This window comes from Vanessa tameamea, chromosome 3 (assembly GCF_037043105.1).
Source record: "Vanessa tameamea isolate UH-Manoa-2023 chromosome 3, ilVanTame1 primary haplotype, whole genome shotgun sequence".
In the NCBI taxonomy this organism is placed as follows: Eukaryota; Metazoa; Arthropoda; class Insecta; order Lepidoptera; family Nymphalidae; genus Vanessa; species Vanessa tameamea.
The window spans coordinates 11,657,815-11,682,451 of record NC_087311.1 but is presented as its reverse complement, the minus strand read 5'-3'; the positions used below and the strand labels follow the sequence as shown (position 1 = coordinate 11,682,451).

Genomic DNA, 24,637 nt, shown 5'->3' with positions numbered 1-24,637 from the left:
AGACTATTTTTATTTACTTACTGGTAGAAGAAAACTGGTTTTTGAATTAAATCTTTATTAAAATCTTAGTTGTACGTAGATGTCAATTATATTCTTCCGAGATAAAAAGTATCCTGTTTCAGACTATAATCTATTTATGTGTTAAATTTTATTCGGATTTGTTCAGCCGTTCTGAGTTGACTGAGTAACAAACATCGATCCATCTCGACTTTCGTATTTCTAATATTATATTGTGTATGTACAATTATTTAAGTTTGAATAATATATAAGAATGGGCTAGCTATTCATATAATTGTATTAAGGTAGAACTTTTTAATTACACACTCACCAAGAACATTGTATATTACATATTATTTTTTTATAAATTTATGAGTTAATTGCACCCGCGTTGGACCAGCACGATGGAATAAGTTTCAAATCCTTTCCTTCCTCAAGACAGTTATTTTACTTTACCCTTTAATGCGAAATTATGTAAATATAATTATTATTGTAAATTTGAAAATACAAAATACGACGTGGCTCTAAAGGTCTACTACGGGTTTAAATTATTAAAAAAATTATTGGTTTATTAGTCGATAAAATGTTGGTAATTAAATGGAGACCATTTGTGATTCTTTTCCTGTACAATAATATACGGGCAATTTGGTAAAAAAAGCAAACCTCTATTCCTTTCCTTCGAAATGTATTAAACATGAAGTGTTTTTTTTAATATCATTTCATAACACTGTCTTTATATATTATTTTTGTTCGTCTTGAGTATTACTAAATTTTTATCAAACATTTCATTTAAAAGCCAATTTTCTTATACCAGTAAGTAAATAAAAATCGTTTTTCTTTTATAAATCAATTGTTAGTAATTTGAAATATCTTACCAAAACCTCCAGCGCTATCAACGTAAAAGCTTCGGTCAATTAAATGAAATTTACTATTTCTCGGTTTATTTTAGCGTCATTTCTCTAAGAAATCGGATCGTTAGTAGCACTTAGTGAGACGAACGTAGTATGTCAGTTGTTGTTTGGGAAATATGAAGATTGATCACCTTCAGTCTTCAGCTTATCTATTAAGGCAAGTTAATGATCTTACAAAATCGTAAAATTAACGAAACGATAAATTTGGAACATCTGCGTTTCAACGCGATTTATTTTTTTATATGTTTATTGGATTGGCAGATAACCCACCTAATTGTGAGAGTTCACAACCGCCTATAGACACTGTAAGAAATGATAAACATCCCGTACATCGTCGATGCACCACTGACGTAGGGAATAAGGTATCATTTCCCTTGTGCCTGTAGTTATACTGGCTCAATCTGCCTACAAACTGTAACACAAAACTTACGTACTTTGTTTGTTGTTTGGCGATAGATTTGAATTTAGATATCAATCTAACCAGAAAAGTCCCTCCACCAAATTAAACACCACTGATATTATTTATTGGACAACTTAATTTCAAAAATGTATCTATTTAATGTACGTGTCTTTTTAATCAAGATTTCACAACGTGTCAAGTATCAAGAAATCAAGAATATAAGAAGTATCAAGAAATGTAAAATAAATTTAATAGCTTTGAGAAGAAAACTAGCTTACTTTTTAGGATAAATTTTTGAAGCATACTGACTCTGAAACTTTCGGAGACAGCTAGTTTGATTTACAACTTTAGTCTAAGATAAGTTTAAAGTTCTATTAGCGAATGTGGAAATTTTTATTATAGAAAAACACATTACTATTTAAAAGCGAAAAGATAGAATTATTATATATCAGTGAATTAATTCTAAGACTAATGATTTTAAATGGAATATTTAAACAGTATTGAATATTTTAATAAAAATAACAGCCTGTAAATTACCTACCACTGAGCTGAGGTCTCCCACCCTTTTGAGTAGACGGTTTGGAGCTTATCCTTATTACATTATATTATACTACAACCTGTGGCTTTACCGCCGAAATTTATGATACACAAAGTTTCACCCCCTTAGGGGTGGAGTTTCGTGAAATTCGTTTCCGTTCTTAGCGAATGTCTAGACCCTATAAGGAACCTACCTGCCAAATTTCAAGTTTCTAGGTGTTATAGTTTCTGACATTTCGTGATTAATCGGTGACTGGTATTTCGATTTTATATATGTAGATTTCTACTCAGCCTTTTTGATCACTGATAATTAAACACGTGAATAAACATAAATTAAGCACTAAAATGCTGTGGTAGTTGACCGGGTTTGCCTGAAAACTTTAATGGTTAAGATTCACGTGTTTTAACCACTGGGCTATCTCGGCTCTATTCATTATGAAATACAATTATTTATTTCAAAGACTCAATAATCGTCGGTGGTAGCAACAAAAGTGTTGAAGACGTCCCGTAGTCAAGATTTTAATAATAATTAGTATTCGCGACTTCAACCTGTTAAAAATAAATCCAAATATAGGTGTAAATTGAGTCAAAAACAGTATTATACGCTCCGTTCTCAAAAAAAAAAAAATATGATAAACCCTACACAATCGTATCTCTAAATATAAATCATGGCAAATCTATCACAGATAGAGAAACATATTAATCAGATGAATTCATTCATAAAATAAAACCTATTCAATAATATATTAACATCAAATCTAATTTCCTTTGGTTTCAGGTTTAATAAAAGAGATGAATGCGATAATGTAATCAAACATCAGTGCAGTGCAGTAATAATTAAGAACTATAAAATGGAGTGTTCGCTCCGCAGCTCGACGCGAGTGCTTTCCCTATGGACCTTGATCATCGGCAGCTTCAACATAGCAGGTCAGTTCGTAATTAAGCTTTAATATAAATTATAATTCTCTAGCGATCGAATATATATCTGAACGTGTTAATAAGATCATAATCTACATAAATATATATGCTGCTAAAACTGTATTCGCATTTCTAGTGAGAATAATCAACTAAAACGCCATTAAGAAACTTAATAATAATAATTCTGCAACAAGATTAACACACTGAAGTTCCATGTGTTTGTAGTATTTTTATAATTAACGTGAGGCTACACACTAGAGCTGCGTGCAGACGGCGCACAGCAAACAAGGAACCCTATTTGCTTCTCCACATTTAACATTAGAAGGATTATTTGCAGCCTAAGTACATAGGTTCATACGCACACCACAATTAAGACGGGTCTTAATATAATTGTAATTTAAAAATTTCGCAAGAACTTCTTCTGATTTTGTTCAATTTCTTTTTCGTTTTTCGAATATATTCAACGATATTGCATTTTGCATTGTATATTATTTTTGTTTCTTAATATGTATGGGGCATGTAGAGGGCTCACTATGTTATCATACAACGTGATTGGTGTTTGTCAAAGTCGAGACATCTGCTTGGATGGCCTTAAGGCTTCTTACGGTTTCATTAAAGGTTTTTAATTTGGTGACATGAAACCGAGAACCCGTCGCACATAAAGCACTGAAGCACATAAGATGGACTAACTTTGGTCTCCCTATTCTTCCACAATCCCAGATCAAATAATTCTACAACAATATTCTGAAATATCTTTTAAAGATTTTGGTAAAAGCGTACATTCACAACAGAGACTAGTTAACTGCGCAAGATTAAAAGTTTAAAAGTGCAACAAGTCTGTAAGCACAAGTATATATAATCCATGTTCATAGTCCATGTTCATAGTCCGATGAGTCAGCCTTCCGATACGACCAGAGAGATTACGCGCATGACCAAGAATGCGGTCGCTCTCCTTTATAATGAATGGTCGTAGTATTTAGTAGAGAAGATTCCGCCTACTAACCGCGTAGCCTGCGGTACTGCGGCTAGGATAATTCGCAAAAATCACACTCTTAAAATATCTCGTAACTCTTGTACATTTCAGTACTTATTCAGCTGTGGGCATTTTGCATTGCAAAAAAGTCCTTCTTATTGTAGTACTAAAGCTGACTCACTGTATACTGATAGAGAGTCAGGTTTAGTAAATCGATTTAAGGATACTCATGGATTTAAATGAAAATGAGACATTAATACATTTAACGAGCTGTTTCATCTGACATAATACCTATAATATTCAGTGCAATTTTCAATAAATGTAAAACAATTATATGATTTCGCAACACAACTTATTGCTTCAATATATAAAACATGTCATACTTATTTAATTACGCGGTACAAAGTAGGCCACCCGTTTTATTCTGCGTTGACACACAGCTTTGCTATAAGCCTTTATGAATGTTGGGTAGCACCGAAACGTTACAGCCTGCACGTGGAGATTTAAGTGTTATTATTTTTGTTGTTTTATAAAACAATTCGTTACAGTGAATATTTCGCGTTTATTTTTATCAGAGTATGGAATATAAGGGAGAAAATTGGGGCAATAATTTTGATGAGAAGTCGTTCTGTGGAAATATTTTATTTTATTAAGTCATGTTTTCAAACTAAAACAATACAATTAAGAGCATAGGATGGATTAGGATGACTGTATGTGACGGACACACAAATTCAGATTGTATATCACTAAGCTTTTAACCTAACAAAAAGTTTAATTAATAATTTTTATCTAAATTCTATTTAAATATTTTTGTTTATTAACGCATGTTGTGGTCTCCTATTATTGAAGGAGGCATACACGAATACTGAATAGTCAAAAAAAACAGCTTAGAAACAGTAATATAAAGCTTTATGCCGATTTAAAAAACTCAAATAATAAATGTCTAACAGATAATATTTAACAAAAGTTCTAATCGGTATCTAGTTCCTGACCTATTGAACAATGGACCACTTATTTCCAGAACGCCCTTTTCCCACGCTTGTAATAAATTCCTATATTTAATATTACATTACCCAATGCAGCGCCGGGGAAATACAAATAAGTGCACTAATGACCTGGAAGCAGAAACTCGTACTTTAGCATTCCTTGGGAGAGGCATATATCCAAAAATGAACTGTGATTGGCTGAATGATGATGATAAAATTAAACTCATAAGATAACTCATCATCATCATCCTCCTGCCCTTATCCCAATTTTACTTGGGGTCGGCGCAGCATGTCTTCTTCTTCCATACTTCTCTGTCAGACGTCATCTCACAAGTAACATTCTTTCTAACCATATCGTCTTTCACATAATCCATCCATCGTTTCTTGGGTCGTCCCCTACCTCTATATCCATCCACGTCCATTCTCAAAACCTTTCTCACAACATGGTCCTCATTCCTCCGCATAACATGCCCATAACAAGACAGCCGGTTTCCAGATAGCTTCATAAACTCATAATATAACTATATAATAATAATTTAATTCACGTGTTGAAATTAGGGCAAGCTCTTATAATAAATTTTCAAGTGATTAAATTGTGTTGGAAACGAGCCGTGCGAAAATGAGCCTAGCCGTTACACTAACGAACATTAAAATTATTTTTTTGAAATTCACCGTTTCTCATCGTTTTATATTTTGATGTATTACAAATGGAAAAAATAACGCATTCATAAAATGATAACGGTATTTCGTATGCTTTTTTATTTTAACGAAATGTTTGCGCAGCGTTGCCACTCGTCATTATAATGAATATACCTAGTATGTTATCATAAATCTAACCAATCTTAATATTTTACGGCATCGCTATTTAGTAAATTAGACAGTGTCATTCTGTCTGTATATATGTATGTCTTCTTCTTTCTTTCGGTAAATTGAGAGAGAGAAAGAGAAGAACTAGAGGGAAACACTATTTAACTAAACACGCGCCAAAAAACATTACAAGTAAGACCGATATATTTTAAAAGAGCTTAAAGTTAGCACTGAGTATTCGATTAAATAGATCAAAAAGTAAATTATATTAATTATTATGTTAAAAAAAATGCAGTTGTACAATTTATTTTATTTCCAACATATGAATAATATTATTTTAAATTTATTTATGAGGAGAGATATTCATGTAATATCAGGGTCAATGTTACCTTAACTTATTCACAACAGATGTGATCTTAGCAAATCACAATATGTTTCAACTTTACAATAAGTATTAATAAAAATTTCAATGTTTCCAATGGTTAGAACGCGTGCATCTTAACCGATAATCTCGGGTTCAAACCCAGGCAGGCACCACTGAATTTTCATGTGCTTAATTTGTGTTTATAATTCATCTCGTGCTCGGCGGTGAAGGAAAACATCGTGAGGAAACCTGCATGTGTCAATTTCAACGAAATTCTGCCACATGTGTATTCCACCAACCTGCATTGGAGCAGCGTGTTGGAATATGCACCAAACCTTCTCCTCAAAAGAGAGAGGAGGCCTTTAGCCCAGCAGTGGGAAATTTATAGGCTGCTAATGTATTAATAAAAATTACACCAACAAAATAAGTTGAGCAAACGATTCACATAAAACTACTATAATTCCGCGGCTTTCGTGAATAAATTCCAAAGCTGTATGTTTCTATTAAGCGGTAGATTGCCGTTGAATATTTACAAGATACTTGTAGTGCCCTGCTTATTTTCATTAGCGTGATTGTTGCATTGTATTTTTGTAAGCGACGAGTGTTAATGTAGTTTGAAAGCGAACTGTGAAACTCGATTGTCTTGGATAAATTTTACTGTTACGACTGCGGTTATTTCATTATTGTTTGCGCAATACTTGCTTATTGCTTAATAATAATAATTTCACGTTATGTTTAAGAAGTGAAAAGTGTTAATAACTTTATTTCTTCAAATAAATATATTTTATTATTTTTACCGTTTTTCTCGTATACTTTTATTTCACGTGACTTGTTATTGAAATTTTATTGTTTCTTTATATTTTGGTGTTACCTACAAACGAATTTATTATTAAGGTGGATTCAGTGGTACACGAATCGTAGCCTAAGAGTTTTCATGGACTCAATTTGTATCTATATTTCCTCTTGGATTCGTTGGTGTATTAAATAATTCACCTCGCCTCTAATTCTTCTCCGTAAGAAAAAAGGAGCGCTTAGCCCTGAAAACGTGTTACTATTTGTTAGGTCCGCTGTGTTTTTTGTCATTACGCCGCTTGTGTTTCATTAACCAACTCCTAGTTTCAGTTCACTTCACCATAAAAATTTCGGTAATTGAATCTAAATGTTTTTATACGTACATATAAACATCGTTTCAACTGTATAGACATAAAATAAGTATTCAGAATTTTGGATCATACATACACTTTTTTTTATTACTAAATAGGTGATCAGGCAATTGGGCCGCCTGGTGGTAAGTGGTCACCACCACCCAATTATTTATATATATGTACTTGTTGGGTGGTAGAATATCTGATGAATGGGTGGTAACTAGCCTGACGGGCTTGCACAACGCCCTAACACCACGTGGTATTTACATATACAGATTTTCAATAATCCTCAGTCGATTATTGATAATCTCTAACTTCAGCTATAAGTAATCTATACGATTATATATTATATGTAATCAGATTGATTGCAATGATGAAACATGATTCTTGTTACAAAATTAGTTATGGATTCATGTTTCGTAAAAATATACTAATATGCCTTTTGCGTGACGCGAAATTAAATAAACAGTTACTATAAAATGTAGGTTGAATGAGGAAAAAAACTGTTATTAGATTTTCAACATTGAATTTTTCGTCAAGAATAACAATGGGAAACATCAATATAGAACGAAGTTCCTTTCGCTATTTATTATGTCTTAAATAACACATATAATAATTACATCCCACGTGACTTAAAATAAAATAATCAAAATATGCAAATATGAATTAAAAATAGTTACTGTATAAATCTTGACCGCGTGGAATGGCGGCAAGAATGCTAGCACGCCCCGTTGATTCGCAACTCCGATCCTCTGGCCTAAAAGAACCAGCCCTCCTGTCACCAGTGGCGACAATAAGGCGATGTGCATACAGTAACTATTTTTAATTCATATTTGTATATATTTAAGCACTTAATGTTATCAATTCTTATGGTAATAAATGAATTATGTAAAGTAATAAAAAATATATATACAATAATGAAGGATAGAGAGAAAGAGGGTATAAAAGGCTTGTAGGGGGTATAAAAGAACTTCGTTCCAAAAATTACGAATTCAATTGAAAGTTTCATAAACAGAGCAATATAGCAAATGGTTTGAGCACATTGCCCATGTAAGAGTCGGAATATCTCAGTAATTATAACAAGTGTATCTTAACTGAATCAACTGCTAAGCCACGAAAGCACGATTGTATTTTCATGTGCTTCATTTGTATTTATAATTCGTCTTATACTTGGCGATGCATGTATCGGACGAAAATGTGCCAAGTGTTCTTAAAATATTTTTTAGTAAGGACTTGGATATGTATATATACTATTTATATTTATACTGTTATAGGTTTTTATAGATCGCAAAAATGTATTACGAAAGTTGTGACTTATAAAATTATATAATGCTCGTTATAGTTTTGACTTACTTCGAAGCGTCAATAGCGCAATGGTTTAAGGGCCGCCTAGCGATGTAAAAAGTCGCAGGATCGATCCTGACCCGTTGGGCTATTGTAATCCCCACTCCTAACACAAGTGATAAGCTTAAAAGGAGGAGTAAATATGATTTTTTTTTAAATAAATAATAATATATATTGGACAACATCACATACATTACTCTGATCCCAATGTAAGTAGCTAAAGCACTTATGATATGGAAAATCAGAAGTAACGACGGTACCACATACCCAGACCCAAGACAACATAGAAAACTAATGAACTTTTTCTACGTCGACTCGGTCGGGAATCGAACCCGGGACCTCGGAGTGGCTTACTCATGAAAACCGGTGTACACACTACTCGACCACGGAGGTCGTCACATTGGTAATTACTTTACTAATTTAGGGCATCGCTAGTATAGTTAAAAAAAAACTTCAATGTGATCGATAAGTCTTTTATTTTTATTTGATCAATAGTTATTTAAGCGTGATTTTCATTGTTAATTTTGTGATTCTTATAGAGCTTCTTTTATTTTAAATAGAAACGGAATAATTTACGTTGTATTTAGCTTACATAGTCGGTCGGATGACCTAAAATTGGGTTTTTAATTTACTAAACGTAGTAAAAAAATTTGAAGACTATGAATAGTTGGTTGAATATTATAATCTATTATCTTTTATAAAATGCAACTATATACTTAGAAATATAAGCAATTACAAAATAATATATATTTATATTTTATGTATAATATTTTAAGGGTCTCGTAGGTAGGGTCTTATTAGTGCCGTCATACCACAATTTCATCAATTATTCGAGTAATAAACTATGCTGTGTATAATGTTGCTATTTCGGTTCGAAGGGTGTCAGTGTAATTACAGGGGCAAGAAAATGTGGGCAACCCACTGTAAGAAATAGGCTATTGTTTATGCAGTGCCATTTGATAACAGCTATTTGGTGGCAGGCCTTTGTGCAAGCCCGTCTTAGTAGGTACCACCCACTCATCAGATATTCTACCGCCAAACCGCAATACTTAGTATTTTTGTGGTCCAGCTTGAAGGGTGAGTGACACTGTGTAACTACAGGCACAAGGGACATAGCATCTCAGCTCCCAAGGTTGGTGACGTATTGGTGTAATTTAAATTATTTCTTACAGCGTCCATGTCTATGCGCGGTGGTGACCACTTACCATCAGGTGGCTCATTTGCCCGTCCACCTATTACATAAAGAAGCTAACGAATTCATTCTTGACATCATAAATAAACTATGTCGTGGCCGGTCTGACCGACTGATGTTCTTTCAGATCCAAACTATTGAATGTGATGACATTTGGTTCGACGGAAACTTGAACTACAACTACTGTTTATTATTATTACTATATTTTCATTATTTAATGTTTATCAAATTTATAAAACGCACCAAATATATATTTATAAAGTATTGAATTGTACACATTCATGACAATAGCATTATCTATAAAAAGAAACGCTAACGACACGATAAATCGATACAAAAATATATAATTTAAAACCTGGTCTTGTTGGAACTTTTGATAATATGCTTAGATTAAATAAAATTTTTGATATAAAATAATATCGTCGATTAAGTTCGTGTTGCCCTACCTCTTTTTACGATCTCAGTATCGTCTTATTTCGTAAATTCTTCACTGAGCCCTAGTTAGTTTCATATAACAAATTTTGAAGTAAGCTTACGGGAACGTTATATATATATTTTTATAAAATCAGCTCATATCCCCGGGGTTTACGACTAAAGACTAGTTTTAATAGCGTTTTTAAAATGAAGGCAGGTATATTATGAACTTACGGGGCAGTTTTGAGTTCACAGACGGGGCTTACAGTGTTGCGTAAAATGTTACTATCTGGTACCTCTGATTTTAATAAACAATTTATTTTGATTGGGAACAGTTAAAGTATAATACAGATAAATATTTTTAGTAGAGAACCGAGATAGACCAGTAGTTAGGATAGTAAGCACCACTGAATTTTCATGTGCTTAATTTATGTTTACAGATCATCTCGTACTCGGCGGTGAACGGAAACATACTAATAAATCTGCATTTCGTTAATTTAAATAAAATTTTGATAGTGTATCCATTAAGTCGTATTGGATCAACGAGTTGAAATTAGCCCCAAACCTGCTCATTATAGGGAGAGGAGCTAGGCTAACTTAGAAGTGGGAAATGTTGACTGATACTTGTACTGTATTTATCTTTGTCAAAATAAATTAAAAAAATAAATTGAATTACTTAGTGGTAGAGTTTTGTGCAAGCCCATCTGGGTAGGTACCATCCACTCTATCATGAAGTAATACATAGTTTTGTTGCGTTTCGGTATTAAGAGTGAGTTACTAGTTACTGAGTCGGTGTAATTAGAGAGACTGGTAAGGGACCGTGATTGGTGGCGCATTGGTGATTGAAGGAATAATTTATATTTCTTACAGCGCAATGGCGCTCACTTCTCATCAGGTGACCACTTATCATCAGGTGGACCATTTACCTGCCCGCCTACCTATAATATCATTAAAAATCTGGATACAGTTGATCCCTCGGTACTTAAATGTGCTGTAATATTTAAGAATAATATCGTGTCTACGAAAGTACAGCCGACTTGCACAACCAGTAACATATATTACTGTTTTTTTTTAAAGAAACAAAATTAATCTCTATTTTCCCTCTAATTAAATTAATTTAAACGGAAATTATAAGAAAATACTCATAATTCAAAACCAATTTTAGTCTAAAACATTTTAATCTGACAAATGGAAACAATTTTAATCAAAGATAAGTGAAATCTTGAATAAAATATCAAGCGAACATCTACATTAATAAAGTTAATGTTTCTTCAATTATGTTAACTGTGACTGCGAAAAGGCGTTAGAGAAAGAAATTTCCGTAGAAGCTTCTTAATAAATACTGGACGTTACAAGCAACTTTGTCTGTATAATAGGCCAATAGGGATTTTCTCGTGAACTGATTCAAAGTAATAGCTTGACTTGGTAGGTTAACCACTCATCACATATTAGGCACAGAGGAAATAAAATTTTGGTTCCAAAGATTGGTGGTGCATTTTTGATACGTGTATCAGTCCGCATGACATCGTAAAAAAGAAAAAAAATATATTCTGCTGTTCCTATGTTTGTAATACATGTGTCCATTTTTATACAATATCAATACAATAATATTAGTAATAATTATCAATACAATAATTTAAGTATTTATTATTTTTTTGTGTGTTTTTTTGGAATGAATTCTATACTTATTTATATAGATAAACTTAAAAAGACTACCTAAACAAAATTTGAGCTTAATCGATAGATCCGTTTTCGAGATGCACGAAATTACGTCATGTAATGTTTACATACAAGAATTGCTCGTTTAATATTATGAGATTAACGTTTGAGGTTTTGCTTATGTAATTTATGTAAGCTTGACATTTTGGCATATAACAAAGAGTCTTAAACAATCACATATGAATATGATATTTACAGTGATATAAATTAATACGTTTACACATAACATTAGCAGCCTGTAAATTTCCCACTGCTGGGCTAAGGACTTCTCTCCCTTTGAGGAGATGGTTTGGAGCATATTCCACCCCTCTGCTCCAGTGCGGGCTTAAAAACGTTTGCTTTTTAATATATATCTGAGTTTTTGTAATTGAAGATATTATTATTTTTTATATTAAATGAAGCAAATTTCAGCTTAAGCAAATTTTGATTAATAACTAAAGTAACTAGTTACACTAGTTAAAAGGTAGGTTTATCTATATGCCCAAACATTCAACATTATGAAGAAATGTAAAATTATTTTTGACGCAGATAAAAAATTTCACACAGCAAGAGCCAAAATAACTCAGTGGATGGAATGTGTGAATCATAACTGACAGTTGCGGTCAAATCTAGATAAGTCACCCTTTTCATGTACTTAATTTATACAGCGTGATGACAGAAAACATTGTGAGGAAACTTGTGAGTGTCGGTTGAAAGTAGCGTGTTAGTACAAGCTCTAAACGAGGAAAGAAGGCTTGGGCTCAGCAATGAGACTTTGTATTTTACGACATTTCAGATGTTTTTTTTATATCTCCGCTACATTTGCAAACCATATTCTAATAAGGATTAATAAAGATCTTGACAACTGCGTTACATCAACGCGAATTGGTATAATCAAAAGTGCGAGTAAAAACGAAGGGGGCGCCTGTCAGTGCAGCGCCAAGTAAAATTATGGTGTAGTTAAATCTCGGCTGGAATTCCGCCTCAGATTGCCGAGAATGTGAGCCTTTGAGTAAGCCAAGGTATGCCGGCTTTGATAATATACACAAGGAGTTACGCTTTTTATATCGAAAATGTTTTCGTACCGCCGGCTCGGGTGTTTTTTGACTGTACAATTCCTTGAGAATTCCTTAGGGTGGATAAACTGGACTTTTCAGTTGGTCCCTCTAAATATTCTTTGTGAACATCCAAAAATATGCAAAAGTATATTTATTCCGTGTTGAATTATAATTCTAAAATCTAATAAAATTCGACTCTTAATTGGACTGTTTTTAGGTCGAGTTTATTAAAATATTAAATATTTCTCCTATTATTCTTCTGTTTCAGATATTTATTATAATTTTGTAATTCTTTCTTAGTCATACATCAAAACACTGACTCTTCAACAATCTGACTCTCCAGTAGACCCACCCGGGGCATAGGGTATTAGTGTCATACATTTTAGCTTATTATTACTTAAATAATGAAATCATAATCTTGCAGTTTTCAATAGCTCTAGTAACTACTAGATACTATTTAATCATTTATTTTTTATTAAAACCTACTTATAACTTATCTGTGCGACAACACAAACAATGTAAATAGCTTAAATTGTTTTCGTTGTTGAAAATTTATAAATTGTTCTTATTTTAAATTCTTAAATATATTATACATTAAAAAACGAATATACTTACCCTCTTTTCAAGATACAGTCCACGGTTAATCCTAAGTATCATATTAAACAAAATTTACTAATTATTATATAATTTATCTAAAGAATATTAATGTGATAATATTTGGCTAGAACTGAGCAACATATAAATTACGTCCAAGAAGTCTGTACTGTGTACTGTTGTTCGGTGTAGAGTTTTTGTAGTGAAGATGTAAGAAACAAAAGCAAGAAAGAACTACACGATTGACAGACGAAAGAGGAAAAATGAAAACGAGCAGACACTATCAAAGGCCTATACTTTTTCCTGAAGAATCACTACCATTTTAAGAGACTTATAAAGCAAGCAATATTTTAAGTGGAAATCTATGTTGTTTTATGTGGCTGTATTTTTGGGTCAACGAATTAAAAAAGAAAAGAAAAAAGGAAGAAAAAGGATTTCTGAACTCGGAACAGGATCTTAGAACGATAATTTACGTTATTATTTTGTAGAGCTTAACAAAGGTTGATTATTTTTTCCCCCAATAATAAAACAAACTTCAATTACTAGGGACTCGCATCTATAATTACATGAACATCAAAGCTACAGTACTCGCCCAGTGTCTCTACAATTTGAAATATTAATATTCACCTCATACCATACCGCAAATTTTATTAATATAATTTAACTCTTTTGCATTTAATACATATATTTTGTATTTATTCAAATGTAAATGCTAAATTTATTTATTTTAGTGATGATCTCAAATAAAATAGAAACTCTTTAAACTATTTGCAAAATATAATAAAAAAGGGAAAAAATGACACAACAATAAATTCAATCCCGACCTAGCCGTCACTTATTATCCTGAAGGTCACGCGATACGAAGAGTCGTGTTCGCACGTACGCCGCTTTTTTATTGTTTCGCATTGTTCCTTTTGAAAATAAATCGGAACGGAGGGGTTGCGTGCCTTGTATATGTATTTTGCATGAGAAAGAACTACTTCGCTCGCCGGCGGCAAAAAGGTGCGTGATTTTTGTCTGATACAGGAAGAAAAATTTATGAACGTAGTGTGTAATAAGTTTTATGAGATACCCACATTTGAAAAGGAAATGTCCTTGATATTGTTTTTATGAAGCATAAACGAAGTGCAGTAACACTTGATATTGGGGTATTATTATTAACGATACGCTTTTCGCTCGCTATTATGTTTAACCACCGCTATAAACGTTTGAGTGCTAAGTGTCGACAACCGCTATTACAGCACTATGGGTATCGCACTATACCAACCTGTTAAGCCTTACTGTTTTTCGTAACAGTCTGATACTTCTGCAGTTTCAAATACTGTGTCCTACAATCTCCTTTCGGTATCGCGTCAACGGAATTTGTATTTATGTACAGAATTTATTCTGTAATGACGCAATTGTTCAATTCACCGAGAATGGCTGCTTTGAAATATATTGACGGATCCCAACGTGAAAATAGTTATATGAACAGAGAACTGTAGGGTCACATCAGTGAAAATACGAATCAGTAATTAAGATAATATTTTGTAAAGTAATTTTGTTTATATTCCAATTAATTTAATTTATAAATATAACGGATTTATTTAATATTAAATAAGAAAATAACAAAAAAACGTTTAGAGAAAGTCTATTGAGATACAATAAAGAATTTTATAAAAAAAAATCTCAAGGCATCATCTTTATAAATTTTTAATAAAAATCTTATCAAACCTTTCTCCAAGGTCTTGACCAATCCAACAAATTAATCGCATCCAAATTTTCACAATCGGGTATCAAACAATTTCAACGGTTCAAGTATCTGTTAAATCATTACGGACAAACGGTTTCCAATTGGTCTTTGCCATTAAAAGGTTCGTTTTATTGCGAGTATTACCGCAAAGCGTGTAATGTTCATCGAAAACACCGAAATTGCTTCCGAGAATTGGAACATTTGGGCGAAGTCGAATGTACCGTGATAATTTAAGATCGTCCTCCTGTGAAATTAGTAAGATCATTTATATAATTGGTGTTTTTAAAACGAATTCAAATTACAATTATTTTTTCTAAGATTTTTTACTATTAATGTTTATGTCATTGTTAATGAAGTGTCTTGAAGGCTTAATTTAATTGTAGGTACTAGGTATCTAACGTCTTCAATCTCACGGGCGGCGGCGCTTTGATGGCTTATGTGGTTCCTGTGTGCGTTCATACAGTACTAGTGTATATATGCCACGGCAACTAAAATAAATATAGCATAGCTAACATTAATATATAAAGTTTTTTATTATCTTCAGAGTATATTTGAGCACTTATATTACAAAAACACATATATTCATTTACCATTCCTAAAGTAGATATAGTTTATATAATCTGCTAACTGATTTCAGAATACTAGTCAAATTTAGTCTTTGTACTACCCTATAAGATTATTAACGTGCAAAGGTTTTAGCTATATTATTAATAAAGGGAAATTCCCAAAAGACGCACCTTTTTCTAATTTAACCTAGTCGTTTGTACGATGTAATAATATTTACTCTGAGCCAACAGGCCCAGTAGGAGTGGAAAAACGACGTATTCCCCATCGGCCAACCTGATAGGTTTATGAGAAATAAACGTTGAATAAGCATCGGTAGCGTCACAAAGCCTCATAAAGCGTTCAGTCAACATTATACTTTTCACTTTTCATAACGCGAATTGTAAAAATTCCTTTAACAATCTATAGTTTTAAAATTATTGGGAGTAAATAACACGTGGAAGGATACGTATACTATGTTCAAGTTTTAGAATAGAAGACAGGAGCCTATTCGTTTTGAGACGTTTAGTTTTTGTTTATGGAATGGGAAGTAAGACGGTTGGTTAAGAACCTTTAGGACAAGTCAAGTAACATTACAAGAACAATGTATTAATATTATACTGGTAAATTGCCTGTGCCATTGTATGAAACCCGTAGCAATTCGCAGAGCGATAACAAAAGTTAAAAATGCTTTCGGCATTAAATCGTACAAAACACACTTTGTCTGTGAAAAATACATCTAATGGTCATAGTAATAACGCGAGTATCATTCAAAGAAATGTGTCGGTTGAGAAATAGGAAACGAAGTATGATTTCACAAAGTTGGTACGTTTTCAATGTTCTTTCGCTTTTGTAGTTTTCTTTTCCCGACTTCATCTGCACTTGTTTCTCTTGGTTGTGCACTTTTGTATCGTGAATGTTCGCAAATACATGTTTTCAAAGGGTGAATTAGCCATTTAACTTTGCATACATATTGTTCAGGCAGTCTCCAGCCACTGTTTTCTTGCGTTTTAAGAATATTTGTTCGTTTGGATATTTCGTTTTATAAAAGTTCGTTCGATAAAGGATTCTTTTTTCGAAATTTTTATTATAAGATTACGAAGTAAGTATTTTCATTTATGATTTGTTTAATTTACGAATAAGACAAGAACTGTTGACTCATGACGGGAGCGTCAAATCGAATCAAATGAAAACATAATTTATTCAAGTAGACTCTTACAAGCACCGTTGAATTGTTATTTTACAGAATTGTTATAAAGGTAAAGCTACAGCCGGTACGGAATTTAGATTTTACAGAAAAGGAACTGTCTTGCCGGATGAGTCGTCCTTACCCCAAAGATTGATTCAATTTAAAAATATAGTAAATACTGATTCACATAAATTAAATACAGTAAGATACTTAGAAAGATAATAACCCACAGCAGTCGTGTTAGTATTTCTCATCGAACACGCCGTAAATAAACCTATCACGCCATTTGACAGCTAACCTGAGAAATGCAATGTAATTATACACATGCGACGGGTTGATGTAGCTATTAAAAGTAAACTTTTGACTACTTTGACGTACTCAAGCAATTTCAGCGGTACATGTTAAATGAGATTATTAAGGGTATCGATTTTTCTTTACACGCTAAGTTCATGATGATGGCAGACCACTTTTCCTGTTAAGAAGTGTTTTTTTTTATCTGTTTTATAGTAATTTATATTTATATAAAATTATTTTTAAATAATAATCAGCGATCAATTTATTCGTATATTTTTTTGATATGATATATGTCATCGTATAGCAGAAGTGAAAATAAAAAACCAAGAAAAGTAGTAATTAAAGACGTGTTTATTTTTGAAAAATTACGTAATGTGCTTTAATAGATATATATTTTTTAAACTATTTTAATCCATGCAATTTTTAACCAATCATTCGAAAATAAACATTCGAAAATCAATCTATGAGTACCAGTACTGTGTTAATGATTCATATAACCTGCGTATTTTATCACGCTATAAGCAACATATCTCGGCTCTTATAAATATAATATTAATTATGTCATCACATTTGAAATATTTAAATTCATCCAGCAATAACCTTATAATATTTTTTTATTGAAGATATAATAGTTCTTAAAGTGGTTGTAATAAGATTCAAATTCTTTTTGCAAGTTTAGAAAAATATGTTTATGTACCGTTTAAATAGTCACGCTATGACGTATGACCTCGGTGAACCACCTTTCATCCATGTCAACTTTAATCAACGTTTTACTGACTACAGCACTGACAATTATTCTAGGATCCTTTGAAAATATATATTAAGGCCACAAGAAATATCATATTATATAAATATAATGTATTGTATGGATAAATCATACAGAGGCATGCGTTTGTTTTTGGCGTGCCTTTGGGTGTAACCAATTTATATGCCGTGACGGCAAACGACATAACTCTCCCTTATACTGTCACATCTCCTCTTCGCAACCGTTTTCTTCGCCCTTATATGCGTAGCGCGTATTTTATATACTTTGTTGCTAATCTACTAAGTGCATACATTACAAAAACATATGTATTCTACAAAAAAAAACTTTACATTTTCTTTAATATTACTCTGTATTATTATATATATATTGGTTTTCTTTAATTATAATTTATACCGATAACCAACGATTTCGATGTTTCACATTTCCGTTCAGACTTAACTCATTGTATATTTTAATATAAAATCCAGATTTTTTTCAATTACTTGTCAAAACCCTAAATAAATAACATTCTATTTCCACAAGAGCAACAATAATGAATTCCCGTGATATTAATTTCAATTTCGGCTTTGTAATTGATACCACAACAATAACGATACTGCGACAAAGCCAATGTAAACATTGAACAGAACCACAACCGACTTCAAAACAATTCATCAATTAAAATTAATAGAGCTCTCCATCTATTAACCGATATGGCTCTAATTAAAGGCTGCTTATAAGTTTATTTCATTATTATTTACCTAGTTTATATAAATTTCGTATATCGACAAACGTGTGTTATTTTCAGACGTATTTCAACCATCGCTATCTGTTTTACAATTTTCTTTATATATAAATATGATCATAATTATTTTCTTCTCTTAATTATTTATTATTCAATGCAGTCGAATTAACAAAATATATGAAATTTATAATATAGATACACAATATATTAGTTGAATGTATACAATTGCATTAGGTGTAATAGGCGGCCTTATCGAGAGAATCTGTATCTACGTTTATTTTTTATATAGAAAATATAGAACGCAAAATCTTTTTTTTTTCTGACCACGCTTCACGTGAAATTTTGTGGCTTACGATAGGTATAGTTAAGCCTGACGTCAGTTGATATAAAACGCTTTAGCCAAAAACATAAAAAAAAAAAAACGATTATTCTAACAGGATTAAAAAACCATTGTACTGTACAAATTTCCTTATAATTAAAACGTTGTCAAAATAATTAATTGAATCGGTAAATAATATATCGCTACGAGATGATATACATACTCGTACCCTTATATTTTGTACTTCGTCGTGAAACGTAGCCGAAACAAATTGTATTTGCACATAATATACATTTCATACAAGAAACTTTGTCGTAGTTATGTCTGTTGCTGAATGCTTAATTTGCTCGAGTAATACGAAGACCATCTAATTTGGGTATGTCACTAACAGTTCAAACATACTTCGTATCGGTTACGATGCTATTGTCTCTTTCGTTCACGTTCCTGAAAGGGGGGATAGAATATTTCCAAGTGCCCGAAGTTATGAGCATCGAATACAAAGTGCCACGTGAAGCTGACTCGGAATTTTCGCAACAAGATAGGCCAACTTATTCGGGCCTACGTCGCTAATTTTGATTATGATATTAAGGATTAATTTTGCCGTTTATCGCAAAGATGCTTTTACTTCGCCAGAATTTACTGGGATAGTAATAAAATAATATATATTATTATATAAATAGTATTGGATATAATATGTGGGCTGTGTTTTATTATATTATAGAGGCGTATAATATGGAATCATATTTGGTGTTTGACCTTTTGTTAGTTGATGTCTGAAGTTTGAGGCATATATAGAGTTATTATTTACACAGATTGATCTATTAAAAAGAAAAAATATCTATTAGAATTAAATTGTGTATAATCTTATGATATTTTTACAAATATAAATTGATTCTTTAAATATTATTTATTTATGATGAATTAATTTTTCATTTATAAAGACCTCGAGTGAAAACAGCTTAATCACGCCAAAGTTAGTGTTTCGACAGCCGAAATTTATCATGCTACACAAGTGGAAGTTCTCGAATGGAAACAAGAATCCCGCTTTAGTGTAGAATGTCAAATGCGATCAAACTTCAAAACTTCGTGGTGTGCACTAACAATTTGAGTAATTGCATTGAATTATCTATTTATTGTATCTGTTAAATTGTTTGTTTTGTTTGAAACTATGAAGAGCAGTTGCTCCAAAACTATTTTTGGAGTATAATATGGTCTTCTTTAAAGTAGCTCAAGTTTTTCCGCCACTAAAAATTTATATCAAACACCTCGCGTTCTCTGGTCTCCGGCAGACCGTTTCGTTTTGGGCACTAGTGTAACAGAATTGCAATTCAACGGCGGAATGCTGTTAATATTTTTTAGTTTAGTTGTTAATATGTATGTTGATTAATTTAATTAAGTTCTTAATATATACATACGTATAAATAATGTGTAGTAATAGAAAATTATCCGAGATACTAGAAATTAACCTATACTTTAAATATTTTTCAAAACACGTATAGAAATTTCATGTACAGAAGTATAATAATTGCAATTAGACAAAAATACAAGGTCAACTTTTAGACGAGTATGTATAATCGTTGGTGCGTCGTTTGTGTTCGAGTAACTACTGAACGACATGACCGATCTAGGTCATATTTAGATCATATTTTGTTTTATAAAGACGATAGCTGTGACAGATTCCGATAGTCACGTTGCAGTGAATCTATTAACAAGTTATACATTTTTAAACAAAATTACTCATACGTATATACACTCATACGTAATCAAAGTATATTATGTTGGATTTAATCAAATTCAATCTTATATTTCAAATAAGTAATTCTTCTATATATGTACATATAAATTAATTTCGTGCCTCTTGGAAACGGCTCTAATGTTGGGGATAAAAAATATAATTTTACAACATTCAAATGAAAATGTATTTCTAAAACTAATTATTATTATGAGGACCAAGTTACCCAGGTCTACTCCTACCAGATCTTTTACAGAAAATAGTTAATTACATGACTATTGTAAATATTTTTAGCAAGTTTCTGGTTTATTTATGTCTTTTAGCCTAATGGCATAATACCATAGAGCTCGATCTGTTGCCGTCCTTGTTAAGAAAATTTCCAAGGTTCCTCTTCTATCTTCTCTTATTCGTATCTAGCTAGCAAGCTGGTATTCTCTCTTGCAATTTCTGTTTTAGGGATAGAAACGCTTCGTTTACTCTATTTATCTAAGTTGCATCTTAATTGTTGTCCAGTACACCTACATTTGAATCGGCTAATTCGCTAATCTTATTTAACTTTAGAAAAAGGAAATTACACCTCTTCTTTTTCGGATGGTAGGTGTACGAGTAAATAGGTCATCTGATGCTAAGCGGTCACTACTGCCAATAGACAAAGCCATTGTAATAAATATTAACTATTTCTTACATCGCCAATGTGCTATGAACTTTGGGAACTAAGAAGTTATGAACCTTGTGCTTGTAGTTAAATTGGCTCACTCACCCTTCAAACAGCAATATTGAGTACTGCTGTTTGGAGGTAGAATATTTAATGAGCGGGTGGTGCCAACCCAGACGAATTTACTTAAAGCTTTACCACCATATGAAATAGCAACAAAAGAATATTACATCTGTGTTCGATACTGTAATAAGCTTTTAAAAATTTTATGAATATTATATTTACTCGAGAAAATCCGTAAGGAGGTGTAACAGCATTTTTAATGATTGCTGGTATACTTTCACTGTAAACAAAATTCGTATTAAAATAAATATGAAATGTAAATGTATTCTGTAGATATTTAAATAGATTTAGCAGAACACAAGCGTTTCATATTTCGAGATATTTCAACGAAATAAAAATTCTTTTATAATGTATAAACATTATTATTTGTCCGACCAGCCGTGATTAACTGTCAGTCCCTTTGTCGTACACTTGGCAACACAGAAAAACGTTAATCAACTTTTAGTTTAGTTGCAATCGAATTTAGCTGAACGTGCAAACCAATTTGTTGTCAACGAATCAGTGATTTGGAAATGAATTTTAATTAAATTGTCGATGAATTGGTCGATTTGAAATTTTTTACGCGTCGTTCGTGATATCAGTTTGATTATTTTTTAAGTTAATATTGCTGGCAACGTTAACAATACTAAAGTTAAAAAAAACGTCATAAATACCTTCTTCGTTTTTTAAGTCGACCGATAGCCGTTAGTTATTCATCTGTTTCTTTGAATTTTTGACATCGCATCTTATAAGAGATTTGAGAGAGAGAGAGAGAAATTTGTGGTGCTGGTGCTTCAAATCGGTATGTTTTATCTTTGACATAATATATTATACCGTTTTTAGAAACAACGTATCGTTCATAAACAGCCTTATCAAATATTTCTTACTTCCAAAACCCTATTTGAATTATATGAACTATTTCTATTTACAAGGAGTACTCAGGTAACATAAATATTGTTTTCATTGAATTTCTGATTGGAAATAGCGCTTTAAACAGTTTTGTTGTAAAACATCTATGATAATAAAGTACAGTAATGAGAATTATATATTTCCGTTTTCTAATAAAACATTCAAATGAAATTCACCAGGTATTATTTGGCAAGGGAACTCAATATTCACGCTTCAATACGATCTATAAGGTATACTTGTTTACTGAAGTCACGGAATCCCTAAAATTTACATTCCCAGATTGAGTCGTCTTACAATCTGCGTTTCGTGTTCCGTATACCTAAGCCTTTAAAGCTTTCACCTGGAAAGGGAATGAGGTAATGTGTACAATGCGGCGCAAAAGTGAATTGCTTTTATTATTTTAGAATTGAGATTGTAATATTTCCTGTGATGTATTACGTCTGTATTAATAAAACGTTTTGAACTTTGTCGATGCGTTCGTGATATTAAAACATGAATATTTATTGCAAAGGCACAGATTATAAAACAAAAGGCAGATGGAATAATTAATAATTAAAGAGACGGCTCTTTTGACTGTTAAAAAGACGCGTCGTGTCTCACTAACGGAAATATTCATTTGCATTTGATTTTGTATTTGCTTTTGTTGCTTCACTATAATGCTACGCGTGCTTCATTCGTATTCTGTTTTATAATCTGTGTGCAAAGGATTCGAATTAAAAACATTATTGAGAGAAAATTAGTTCATAAAAGGACATAATATGACTTACGTTAATTTCGTGGACATTATTTTAATAATAATAGCTTAGTGTAATAAGGTGAGACAAAAAATCTAAATCAAAATATACTTCACGCGGGCTCTTTAAATATTTTATTATCATCATAAAATAATTACTAATTAAATATTGTATGGTAGCACTTTACTGAAATTATATTTTATGAACACTTTCTCGATCAATACACACAATACGAATACTAAACACAGTTCACAGGAAAACAGTTCTTATGTATCCAAAAAATTAAAACTACAAGAGCACACACGAGGCACCCGAAGGCCGAGCCGATAGGATCAGCGATAACCTTTTTTTTGGAGCATTAATTAAACCCCTTTTAATTGGACCGATTTATACATCCCTATTATAATCCCTCCATCTTTACCCTTTGTTCGATTCGCGGAGACCTTCACGGAAAAAAATGAAAAGAAAATTAAATGTCCGCAAATGGAAATATGAAATTCTGATTATACGTTACTTTCCTACTGTAATGGTTCTTGTAGGTTGATAACAAAGGGAAATTGTTTAAGTATCAGTTTTCTTTGTAATCGTCTTAAATTTTAATATATATGTATTTTTATGTAATACTTAGGCAGACTCGCTAATTGGTTATCTGAAGGGCGGTCACCACCGTCTATAGACGTTGCCGCTAAAGAAATATTAATGTTTAATACCTTACATCATCATACTCTATCATCCTTGTGAGTTTAGATGTTAAAGTCAAAGTCAAAGTCAAAAATCTTTATTCAATATAGAAGTGTTTACACTTGCTTATTGATAGTCAAAAATCTACCACCGGTTCGGAATTTAACACCTCGGACCTGAGAAGAACAGGCGCAAGAAACTCAGCGGATTTTTTTTTTCCATTTTGCATGTACAATAATAATAATATTTTAGCTATTTGAAACAGCCTGGAAGCGATTCATTTCATTTCCAAGGTGTGCAGTCAACTAAAAAGTCATTAGTGTTGTAAGATCCTTTAGCATACAAACACCTATATCTCGTGCCTGCAATTACACTGGCTCACTCACCTTTCAAACCTGAACTCAACAACACAATATTGCTGTTTGGCGGTGGAATATATGATCAGTGGTTCCTATTGATACGGGTTTGCACAAAGCAATACCACCAAGTAAATAAGTAATAATAATAATATTTTTCTTACAATAACAGTAATATAAATAACGACGATATTGCTGTCGAAGACATGTTTAATTTATTTATGTATATTGTCATAATTAGGACAAACAATATTTGAATATAAAGGCACCGCGCCAATGGTTTTATAACTATTGTTTTTTTTAAACATTCATTCGTCGTTTGTAAGGCAATAATAAAAATAAAATGTGATAAAAAAACATAACAAAAAAGAAACACAAACGATTGTACCATGAAATGATTGCTTATTGGAAATAAAATATGTGTTATGTGTGTATTACGTATAAATATAAGTATTAATGTGTGAGTTGAATGTTTTCATCCAAAGCAAAATAATCTTAGATTATGTAAGCCGACTTTTATTTAATGTTTTAAATTATTATTTTTATATTTTTATTAACAATAA

The 24,637-nt window shown here is 32.0% G+C and overlaps 1 protein-coding gene across 1 annotated transcript in view; it reads left to right on the top strand.

Moving 5' to 3' along the window:
* The window catches only part of LOC113397382 (nephrin-like), a 194,919-nt gene that overhangs the window by 64,360 nt on the left and 105,922 nt on the right, over positions 1–24,637 (top strand). Inside the window, exon 2 of the mRNA XM_026635699.2 lies at positions 2,624–2,772. Within this exon, the coding sequence (XP_026491484.2) occupies positions 2,697–2,772 (76 nt within the window). The 5' untranslated portion in view covers positions 2,624–2,696. The remainder of the gene's footprint in view (positions 1–2,623; positions 2,773–24,637) is intronic.